At 31.7% G+C, this 11,913-nt stretch overlaps 2 protein-coding genes across 6 annotated transcripts in view; one reads left to right on the top strand and one right to left on the bottom strand.

The window, feature by feature from the left end:
• Window positions 1-11,913, top strand: part of LOC140054857 (ribosomal oxygenase 2-like) — a 72,899-nt gene that overhangs the window by 33,398 nt on the left and 27,588 nt on the right. For 2 of the 5 annotated variants that reach the window (XM_072099956.1, XM_072099957.1), the window contains 2 exons: window positions 4,392-4,662; window positions 5,841-5,933. The exons of 2 other annotated variants lie outside the window; for them this stretch is intronic. In XM_072099956.1, coding sequence (XP_071956057.1) covers window positions 5,928-5,933 — 6 coding nt within the window. In that variant the 5' untranslated portion in view covers window positions 4,392-4,662; window positions 5,841-5,927. Of the gene's footprint in view, window positions 1-4,391; window positions 4,663-5,840; window positions 5,934-10,794; window positions 10,802-11,913 lie in introns of those variants that run through there. One more of the 5 variants, XM_072099958.1, reaches the window with a different exon arrangement.
• LOC140054868 (uncharacterized) lies at window positions 1,292-3,414 on the bottom strand. Its single transcript, XM_072099966.1, has 2 exons — window positions 1,905-3,414; window positions 1,292-1,746 (listed from the first exon to the last, which is right to left on the bottom strand). The coding sequence occupies exons 1-2, from the start codon at window positions 3,412-3,414 to the stop codon at window positions 1,292-1,294; spliced, it is 1,965 nt and encodes a 654-aa protein (XP_071956067.1).

Here is an 11,913-nt window from a genome sequence, read left to right as displayed (position 1 = left end):
AGCAATTATTATATTAATCAGAGAATCATGATGTCATTTGATTTGTTCAAATTTTATTTTCAAGACAATATACATGGTTATGGTATAGTTCTAGGATGAAAACTTTTCTGATTAATTTTTTTTTCTGTAGAAAAGGTATTTATCTAATCATTGTCATTGTTATCATCCTTGTATTAAAAGGCTTTACGGGCGCAACATATTCTAATTCAATGGAAGATTTTAGATGGATTTACAAGAAGCTACTATGTATTCTTTACAACTTTTTGACATCTCTATAGATAAAGAAACTTCTTGCATTGCCATATTGAAATGAAAAATTGAAAAAATAATAAATTTAAATATTTGTTCAAACAATAAACACAAATAAATGAAACACAAAGTACAAACAATATTTAATATTATACATTTAATTCATTCCTTCAGTTGCAGTTAAACTTTGTATTAATATAAGAATGTTTATTTATTAGCAATATTAGAGAATCTTGTCATAAATTGCCAAGATGGAATAGAATCATATCTATAATTGGTGGTAATCTACTTGCAGGAAAACATACACATTCATAAACTAGGCCATATACATGGCTGCAGTCGCATGCTCAAATTTGAGTTAGTGTTTACCAACCGACCAACTGACCGACCGACATAGTGAGCTGTGACTAATAATTCTATGTACACTTTTAACAATCTAACTTTATATTTTGACAAGTGATAGAAAAATGGTTAAAAGAAAACGTAGATTTGTAGTCTATAGTGACTTAAAAAATGTCACTTGAAAATGACTCATGTTCATTATCATTACATTACATATAATATAAAAAAAGTTAATGAATAAATGGTAATGCTTTTTTTTTGGTAATGACATTTGTTCTGAGGTTACAGCCTTTTGAAAGGTAAATAAAATAAACCAAGAAAGTCACCATTATCAAGATTCAAATTTACAATCAGAAATTAGTTTGTTTTAAGAAATCACTAATGATGTGACAATCACCGGTTATACAAACCACCTATTTACTCATATTTACGTTTGATAATTTAGGGATCTGATGATTATGACATCATCTTCTAAATGAATTGTTTACTTGTCATAAACATAGACATACTTTAATTGTCACATATTGAATATAAAATGTGAGACTTACCTTACAATTGTAATACAATTTCAGTGATGTTATTTATATACAGTGACCTATAGTTTTGATATTTCTCTAAATATCATGTTTTATTTTTGTTTTAGCAAATTTTGCCCACTTTGATTTCTTCGACTAGAATATTGAAGTAAGATAATGTGTTTTTAATAATTATATATTTTTAAATTGTCTTTTTCATTGTTTGTTGTGGTAACTACTATCATTCTTGGTTGATTAGTCATTATTTCAATTCCAAAAAGAGAAGTAAAGCAACCATCATCAATTCGTCTGATAAAAGCCCCATTTTGATCAAATAATTGTACTTTGTCTTTAGTTACTACCAGTATGTTTTCCTCAGAATCTATGGCTACATAATCAGGGTGTAAAACATGGCCATCTTCATGACCTCTACAAACAAGAATTCTCATAAACTTATCATTTGCATCAAACATTTGTATTCTGTGAGTCTCCCAGTCTGCAACAATTGGGTTTCCTTCTTTTGTAAGAGTAACACTACATGGCTTAACCATTTGGCCACCTTTGGTGCCTTCTGAACCTATTGTGCCAATGCATTCACCATTATCAACATTAAATTTAAACACACAATGACATTCCCAATCTGCAACATACATGGTTCTAGTTTTTTTTTATTTAATGTCAATCCACATGGATGTTTTATTTTTCCTTTACCAAATATACGAATAATTTGTTGAAATTTATCATCACACATAACAACAGTATTGTTTAAGAAATCACTATAGACAATTTGACCATCACCCATCTGATGCATCTGATCAACCTGTACATCTTGTGGTACCTCTATTCTACCAATAAATGAATATTCTTTGTTAAGCTTCAATAAATATTTACTATGACTTGATACAATTATACATCCATCTTTATCTAGTATGACATCTTTTACATTGTGCTGATGTAATCGTAGGTGTTGTATGTTATCAATGGTATGTACTAGTCCTAGTGCTTCCACCTTGATATCAACTGGTGATCCTTTGATTTTTTCTCCTCTAGCAATGATCTTCATCTTCCAGTCTCCTTCTTTAGGACATCTTCCTGTTATTTTGTACACTCTATTTCCATGGTGTTTCACTTCAGTGGCTGATTCTTTACCTGATTCGTTGATTATAGTGGCATGCAATAAAGATGTCTCACTTCCTGCTAAACTTGAAACCACTCTTACTGCAAATGACTGTTCTTTGGTTACTGTAATAGATTCATCAACTTCAGCAACCGCATATGTACATTCAGCATTCACAATTTTACCAATGCCTTCTAAATTTATAACTCTGTCCAAGTTTTTAGATGGAATGAAACTAGGCGCATTTATTCTTAAAATTATTTCATCTAAAGTGGTTTTCCAATCTTCTTCTCTAAAAGCATTGACATTTGCCTCATGATGTGTTTCATCTTGTTTGTTCCTTGTATTCATTAATGGGAACATCTCATTAACTTTGGACAATTTTAAATCAATTTGTTTCACTACATCAACAACAACTTCTTTATTTTCTGTTTCAATCTTGTCAAGATCTGCCATCAGTGCTCTGCTTTTTTCCTGAATTTTTTTAATAATGTTTTCTTCTTGTAACCCAATCGCTGTTTTGCATATTTGTATTCGAGATTCAAAATCAGAAATGTGTTTAGTTATTGTATCACGTGTTCCTTTTAGTTTGTTTTTGATTTCCTCAGTGTCCTGATTAACCTCATCGACAGCGATCTTGAATGGAATCACATTATGTTCATTTTGGTAACAACAAAGAACATGTTCACATTTCTTACATCCATCTTCAGAGCAAGTTCTACAATAAAATTCAAGCATGCAGTCTTCATGGATTTTACATTTATTTGCCAAATCATCTTCAACATTTTTATCTAGTGTGTACAGTAAATGGTCTTTCAATACAGGGAATTTCTTATGATCTTGGGTACATTGACCACATAGATACATTTGACATTCAGAGCAGTAGTATTCAGGTGGATTATCACAGCTTGAGCAAGTTGATGGTTTTTCTGATTCAATCTTCTTAAAATGCTCAACTTCATAACTTAACATTTCATTGGTAGTAAGATCTTTCAAATCAACTTGATTTAGGTCATCATACATCTTATAGCATTTTGGACATTTTAATTTGGCACTTGTTTTCATCAAACTCTGCAGGCAATGAAGACAGTAACTATGGAGACACTCAAGTGTTTTTGGTTCTGTGAATCTTTCTAGACAGATTGCACATTCAAGATTCTTCTTGTCTAAAATTGCTTTTTGTTCTGACATCTGTAAAAAATATGTCAATAAGAAAAAATAAAAGCTTAGTAAATCACATCACACTGCAATTCAGTATGTTTTCTTAGCTATTATCACATATTGACTATCAAAAAATTACCTAGACAAAAAATGTTGATGTTTAATATAATGAAAATTAACTTTGCATTAACTGAGAATCTGAAGTACTTTCCAAATAGTGTATAGTGCCATTTGCTGGCCTTATACAACCTTTGACCTTTGGTCACAAAGACATACATTTTGTAGAATTGAATTTGGTAGGTTCAAATTATTGAATTTAAAGTATACAAGTATTTGCTTATCAGCAGAACACAAGTCTAAAGCTTTCTTTAGACTTTTTTTTAATATTAACACACGAACCCGGTTGCAAGATACAAATAAAGGTGAAGTCTAATGTCCTGAATTACATCAAACCACAAAGTGATGATCTAAACTTATTTGGACCGGGCCCATCCAAAACTTTTTTAAGTAAACTCTGACTGGTTTATGTCATTGTCGTGCTATAGTTTATCAATTTTAATACAAATATACAATTTAACAATTTAAAGCAAAATTGTTCAGATCTACTACTAACCTTAAAATCCTGGTGCTGTTGTTTTAGATGTTCAACATTCAATGCGTCTATTCAGTGTATTCTCACGTTATATTGAACTGCAATGCCGGAAAAAGGAAGGATAGGAAATGAGTGTATTATTATCATATTATGAAACTAAGGTTTGGGAATTTCCAGAATATTTACTAATAATTTCAGTACAGTAATGAATAATGAATAAGCACGGCAAAAGTCCATGGTGTAAACAGACTTTTTCATCATGAATTTCATAACAAATTTCATAAAACTACAGAATGTTAAAATGAGTTGCAGTCCTTTAGGACTTATTACATTTTCTGGTCACATGATATGAATAAATTATTCATCATATCATAAATACATTTAACATATTATTTGTAAATCTTTATTCTTGCAGGTTCAGATGAAAGATATCTGCAAAAAGGAGTTTAAAACCAAAACACACTAATATTCTAGCTAATGTTTTCATATGTTTGACCAATTATTTAACTAAATATCTGAATGCTCAAAGTTGATGACATTTACTCCAAGAAAAATTGATTTATGAGAAGCCGTTGTGTATGTGTATTCTAATGCAACAGATGTTAGAAACTACTAAAACACAGTAAGTTTTAAAGAGGCTGCATTGTATCCTTCTCAGAAGTTTCACTGCCTACAGGCTAGCACCCGTAAGTATAAAGACTTCTTGTTGTCATAAGCGTAGTTGTCCATTCAGGTCTGAACTTTTAAGAATATTTTGTGAAACACAAATAAATGTAGCATAAATATACATAGTACAAATGATATTATATATTCATTCATTTTATTTCACAATGCATCATACATACTGTACCATTATAGATTATAAGTAAAGTAAGAAGTATACAAAATAATAAGATGCAAAATCTGGAAGAAAGCCAAATAAGCTCAAAAAATGTTATAATGTGAAAAGACTCATAGACCAATGTAACTAACTTTTCACATGCTTTTAATTGGCCTCAACATTTTATTTATTATGTATTTGAAGAAAAAATTGTACTGGTATGGTCCTTTATATTAATTTATTAGCTTGGTTTGTGTAATTATATATAATTATACAATCAAGCATATCCTTCTGTTTGGTTATCCTCATCCTCACTCTCATCAGTCAGATTGTATTGTTGCATCAATAGAACTGTTCATTGGCAATATCAATTAAATTATTTTATTGATACTCATATGCCATCAATACTTTAGCCAATATGGCTAAATTTCAAATACATTTTGAAATACAAAATAAAGATAAGATTACATAATAATAATACACCAGTATAATGAAGATGAAATAATTAATTAATTAATTAATTACCTAATAGTATTACTTCAACAAGGATGGTTTTCCATAATGGATGGCATGGTACAGTGTTTTAATAGGTAAGGTAATTAGGCCCGGGCAAGGCATTGAAAACGACATTTCATTAAATTAATTTATAATTGGACAAGACTTCTATAACTTAATCTTTTGAGGGATATAAACAAGAATCTGGAATAGTTTGCTTTTCTTTATACATGTAAAAAAGCTAGCGTAATCATCATCACCAAGTTGTCACCTTTTGGTTGACTTTCAACTATGGTACTTTTGACAGAGCAGGACCTAATTTACACTTCATTTTCAAAGATCAGGAAAATGTAGAGAAAGTTATTTATAATTATATCTGCAATACATTTTATTTTATCTTGTTAATTTCTTGGTGAAATTGTTTCTCTGTTTGTTTTGTGTATGATTTGTGTATGGATGTTCTATCCGAAATAACGAGAATGAATGAATTAACCACAAAAAAATCCTATTTGTTGTTTAGGAAATAATTCTGGTTTTTGTTTGTTATAGAATCATGTGCATGCCACTCCTGTTAAGAAATTAACAATTTCACAACTTACAAATCTGGTTGTACAACTGTTTATAAAAAGAAAGGTAATGAAGGTAATATTCTATTCTTATTTACAATTTAAAAACATTTGTCTACATTATTATTTGTTCTTGAATTCATTACAGTATACTTAACAGTTGTTATAAATTTAGCCTTACAGATAAAAATTATGATTGAAAACCAACACAAATATTACATTGAATACACCATGCGTGTTTATGATCTACGTACATACATAATCTTACTTTCTTTATTTCTGTCATTCTGTCATTCAATACAATAGTTTCTTTGTTACCAAAAGTATGAATTTCTAGTAGCTACATTTACTAAAACATGAATATGCTTTGTTAAACTACAGTAAATCTTTACTAAAACTTGATATAGGCCTATACATCTATTTCTATCAAGTACTATAGTACATCCTTGTGCAAATCTTACTTAAGTTCTTCTATTTGATAAATACATTTTACAACCATTGATCAATAGAAGCAATTTTTTTTTTATGTTTTGAACAGAGAACGATGTACATGGAAACAGGTATTGGGTATGACCACGTAAGAGACACAACATGGCAGTTCGTACATACCTTCACTTGTGATTGGTCAAATCACTTAAGTCCTTGCGCTGCGTCCCTAGTAAGAACCAAGCTTAAAGCTGAGTAGCCAGTTGTGATGAAGATCCGAGTAAAACTAAAGTTCCTAAAGATAGCTAATACCAAACAATTAGAAAGTAATTCAAAATACCAAAGATTGGTTGAAGAAAAAAAAAAGAACAACAGTAGTAAGAGTAAATAGATGATCAGTGAAACAACCTTAAAGAATATTTTGTTTGAAGATTTGCATGGCAAAATTAATATGTTGATATCATTTAAACAACCTTAAAAAATTATTAAAGTGCTTATAAAGAAAGCATTATCGGACACAATAAATCAAATGCCGTGAATAACTAGAGAGATGCTGAAATCAGATTGAAGGATAACATTTACAAATTTATTTGAAAAGATAGAATGGAAAAAAATATCCCTTGTAGTAGAACAATAGAAATGTTACTAGATGACATGATGGAAAAGAACAGAAGTTATGCCAACATGAAGAATAGTGCTTTACAAACAAGTGGAGAAACTAATTCTATTGGACAGAAGAAGACAGGAAGGTGATTCTTTATACAGTGACAATTAATAATTATATATTTTGACATTGTCTCTCCCAGTGTTTGCTACGGCTATTACCCTTCTTTCTGGTTTATTAGAGATTATTGCAATTCCAACAGGAATATGTAACTCACCAGAATCTATTTGCTTGATAAAAGAACCATGTTTATTAAATAACTGTATTCTGTGATCACATGATACCAACATGTTTTCTTCAGAATCTATGGTTACATGACGAGGACTTATAACTTTTCCATCTTCCCTACCTCCTTCCACAAAAATTTTCATAAACCTATCATTTGCATCAAACATGTGTATGTTCTGATTTCTACAGTCTGCAACAATCAAGTTCCCCTCTTTCGATATTGTAACAGCATGTGGTCCAAAATATATTCCTTTTTTGTAATTTTGTGTATTTATTGTAGAAAGGTATGTTCCCCTATCAACATCAAATTTAAAGACACACTTTTTGTCACTGTCTGCAACATACAAGGTTCTAGTTTCCTGGTTTACGGTCAATCCACATGGCTTCCCATATATTTCACTAAATGTACGAATTTTCTGAAATTTATCATCACACATGACAACTTGTTTTTTTGAGTTAAAATTAACATACATAATGTGACCATCATCCATTCGATACATACAAGAAGCCCTGGTATCTTCTGGTAACTCTATTCTACCAATAAATGAATATTCTTTGTTGAACTTGTATAAATATCTACTTAAATTAGATACAAGTATACATCCATCTTTATCTAGTATTACATCTGCAACATTGTTGGCAGGTCCTAATTGAAACCCATATTTATCTATAACTCTTTCTTCTATAGGCCTACAACGAATGGTTTGTACAACTCCCGTTTTTTCCACCTTGATATTTACTGGTGATCCTGTAATTTGTTCTCCTCTAGCAGTGATCTTCATCTTCCAATCTCCTTCTTCGGGGCAATTTCCTGTTATCATGTACTTTCCATTTCTCATTGACATCACCTCAGCCTTGAATTGGACACCTGCCCTGTTAAATAAAGTGGCAGACAATAAAGAGTTCTCACTTCCTTGTGAACTTGAGAATACTGTTACCGAAAATTGCCGTTTCTTTATGACTGTAATGAATGTATCACCTACAGCAACATTATACTCGCAATCAACGTTTGAAATTTTACCAATACCTTCTAAATTTATCACTTTATTCAAGTTTTTAGATGGAAGGAAACTAGGAGAAATTATCTTGAAATCTGATTCATCAATGTTTATCTCTAAAACTTCATCTCTAATGCCATTGACATTTGCCTCATGAGATGTAAGTGTTTCTCCATCTTCTGGTTTATGCATCATTGTGTCAATTATTGGCAACATCTCATCAACTTTGGTCAACTTTAAATCAATATTTGTAACCCTATCATCAACGTTTTCTTTAGTTTCTTTTTCAATCTTGTCAAGATCTGTCTTCATTTCTCTGCTTTTCTCCTGAATGTTTTTGATAATGTTTTTTTCTTGTAAATCAATCGCTGTTTTGCATATTTGTATTCGAGATGCGAAGTCTGCACTTTCTTTAGTTATACTGTCACGTTTTAATAGGAAAACGTCCCGTTTTCTTATTAGTTTTCTTTTTATTTCCTTAGCACACTTCCCAACTTTTATCGCATTTTGGTTGAACTCTTCTGCAGCAATCTTGAATGGAATCACAGTATGTTCATCTTGATAACAATGGAAAACATGCTCACAAGTTTTGCATCCATACTTCAAGCAAGTTCTACAATAAAATTCAAGCATGCAGTCTTCATGATATTTACATTTTTTTGGCAGATGTTCTTCCTTATTTTTATCCAATGTGTATAGTGAATGGTCTTTCAATACAGGGAATCTCTTATGATGTTGGGTGCATTGTCCACATAGATACATTTTACATTCAGAGCAGTAGTATTCAGGTTGGTTTATATCATCACAGCTTGAACATATTTGTGGTTTTTCAGATTCAATCTTCTTAACATACTTAAATTGATCGTTTTTATCTTTAAATTTTATAGCTTTTCGTTTCGACATCTGGAAAGAAATAATAACTGTAAATGTATAGATATCTGTATATATTATAATCTTGGACTTCAATTGAAAATAGAGATATATTTTTTTTAAAGTGGGTGTAGGGGAGGGATAAATATGGAGTAGTATAGAACTTTAGGCGCTTACATTAAATCGCAGTCATAATTTAAATTACATACCATTTTAACTTGAAAAAATAGTAGAAAGTGATATACGCGACAGGTATTTAATACAGGGGCAATCGAATTTTGTTTTCTCTACCAATTGATCGAATTGTTGCGTTGTACGGCTGCAACAAGTAAAAGTTGATCCATGAATATGTCTCGGCCCCGACGAAGAAATTGTTGGTGCAAATGGAGGGTCTGGCGGATTGGTAATGCAACCATACCGCCGATAACAGAAGCTGATGGTAAACGTGCAGGTATTGAAGAAGAAGCGTTTCTTAATGCTTTTAGAGGATTAGTTGTGTATGTTTCTTGAGAAGAAAAGAATAGCTTAGACTATTTAGTCCAATGTTCTGCGCGCGCAGTCTTTGAAATAACGATAACTGCCCGTGAACATATTAAAGACATTCGTCTAAACGTATATGAAACGATGTCGCAAACATCAAGCCATTCCAGACGTATTTCTCGTTGTTCAGATACAGGTAGCAATATGTCTTTGAGACAACGGAAATTATTATTATTAAATGATGAAGCTGCTTTGAAGATAGAACTAGAGTTCGAAGAAGAAAAAAGTATGCTAGTAACGTTAGAGAAAAAAATTATAATTGAAAAAAGAATTGACGAAGAAAAGAGTGAAGAACAGCGAGCGTGTTGCATGCGGGACGCATTTTTGTTTTTAACTCTCTCATGATATTATGACCTGAAGTTTACGAGCACTAAATATAGTGTACCTGTATTGATAATGGCCGGTGAAAATATAAAACTGTAGGAAAATCGCGTGTATACAACATAACTAATATAATATAATCTTGTTAACAGAAGACAAATAATGAAAAAAGGGTGATTATATAACCTCCTTGGTGGAGGTAATGAGACAAACCATAAAATAATTTGTCATTAGAAGTAAAAACATCAATTACAAACGAATAAAGTTGATAATAGAAGATAAAATGAAAAAAAACCCAGTGATTCTTATTAGTTACATGTACAAATGTATATGCATATACATAAATGATGTTGTTAAAATACTTGGTAGCAATTTAATACAAAATACATTTTAATGTGTACAATAAACCTAATTATTAACAAAAATAATAATAGAAAATAGAAAAATTTATGGAAAAATTGCTCGGATCTACTAACCTTGAAATCGTGGTAGTTTTAGGAGTTTAATATTCAATATGTCTACTCAATGTTTTATGTTGCAATGTAATGAGTTGCAGTGCAGCAAAAGGAAGGAAGCTGAGAAGCAGCAGGAAGTGACACATTCTTTATAATTCTGAAAGTCATATTTTCGAATTTCCAGAATATTCACTAAATTGAATAATGGATTTTTGCCAATAAGGCGATGCAACTTTGTGTATTTCATAAAAACTATATAACAGAAACTTAAAATGACTCAATGAAGTTTCATTTAGGGATTGCTTATTCGATTATAAGATAAATGTATTTAAATTAACTGAGAAAACTGTTTTTATTTTTGCAGGTAATATATTATATGAACTTCCACATTCGATGACTTCAAGTTTATAGTTTCATTCCCACGTACAACACTGATTCTACGGTGATTTTAAAGAAGTTTCAGTGCTTGAGTTAAAAAAGATTTGGAAGATTAGACAACTATATAGGTTACCATCATATGCAGTGTATCCTTTAAACGCTCTCCTACCACAACATACCCTAATTTCAATCAACGATTTTGGAGAATCTGCAGTTCGTCCTTTAAGATTGGTTCCCACGCAAGGACGTACGCGCAACGCTAGTTAAGCTTGATTCCCACTAGAACGTAACGCAAGGACGTAAACGCAACGCAAGCGTTTTAACCAATGACAAGCGAAGTTATAGACAGTTAGCAATCACAAGGGAATAAGCCATCGCTTGTGATTGGTCAATTCACTTACGTTGCGTTACGTCCTTGCATTGCGTCGCTAGTGGGAACCAAGCTTTAAGCTTCGTTCCTACTAGGACGTAACGTAAACGTAACGCAAGCGTGTTGACCAATGACAAGCGACAGTTCGAATAATCCATCGCTTGTGATTGGTCAACTAACTTACGTTGCGTTACGTCCTTGAGTTGCGTCTCTAGTGGGAACAAAACACCAATTACGACGCGATAGATCACTAAGCTTTAGAGAGACTTCAATACTAGCATGGTTTAGCCACTACACTACACAGAGATGTCTTGTTTCGTGGCCATTTTGTCCTTAGAGGTCTGGAGTTTAAGCACATTTGTTAACACACAAAAAAAATATTGCACCAACGAAATTAATTAAATATTCATTTAATACACTATTTCAGTTCCAGGTATCATATGATAATAAGGTTGATTGTAAATAGCTTGATTTCGCGAGGAACGTCATTGCACAATGCATGATGGGAAAGGTTTGGGAGCAAACGTCACGGCGCGTAGGTACAAACGACAAATCCCGTACGTACGCGTCGTGAGGTTTTCTCCCAGACCCTTCCCACCATGCGTCGCGAATGCTATTTGCGATCAACCTTATGACAGTATTATAATGTTAACATACTTTTAACGGATTGCAAAGAGCGAATTAAATCAATCTCTTTGTTTAACCAACTTGCACACATTCAGAGTTCAATACGACCGTTTATTTTTCGTACAGAACACGGTTGTCGAAGTCTGATTTTATGTAAACGTGTTTGTCTTTAGTATAAC

The sequence above is a fragment of the Antedon mediterranea genome, chromosome 7 (assembly GCF_964355755.1).
Source record: "Antedon mediterranea chromosome 7, ecAntMedi1.1, whole genome shotgun sequence".
NCBI lineage: Eukaryota > Metazoa > Echinodermata > Crinoidea > Comatulida > Antedonidae > Antedon > Antedon mediterranea.
Note: the sequence above shows the minus strand (reverse complement) of the source record. Positions and strands in the feature narration are given on the sequence as shown.

Bases quoted from the DNA above. Each gene is read 5' to 3' on its own strand.
- LOC140054868 (XM_072099966.1), bottom strand. From the start codon at position 3,414: ATGTCAGAACAAAAAGCAATTTTAGACAAGAAGAATCTTGAATGTGCA. The intron at 1,747-1,904 runs GTGATGGTCAAA...TGTATGTTGCAG, and splicing joins TGATCAGATGCATCAGATGG to ATTGGGAATGTCATTGTGTG.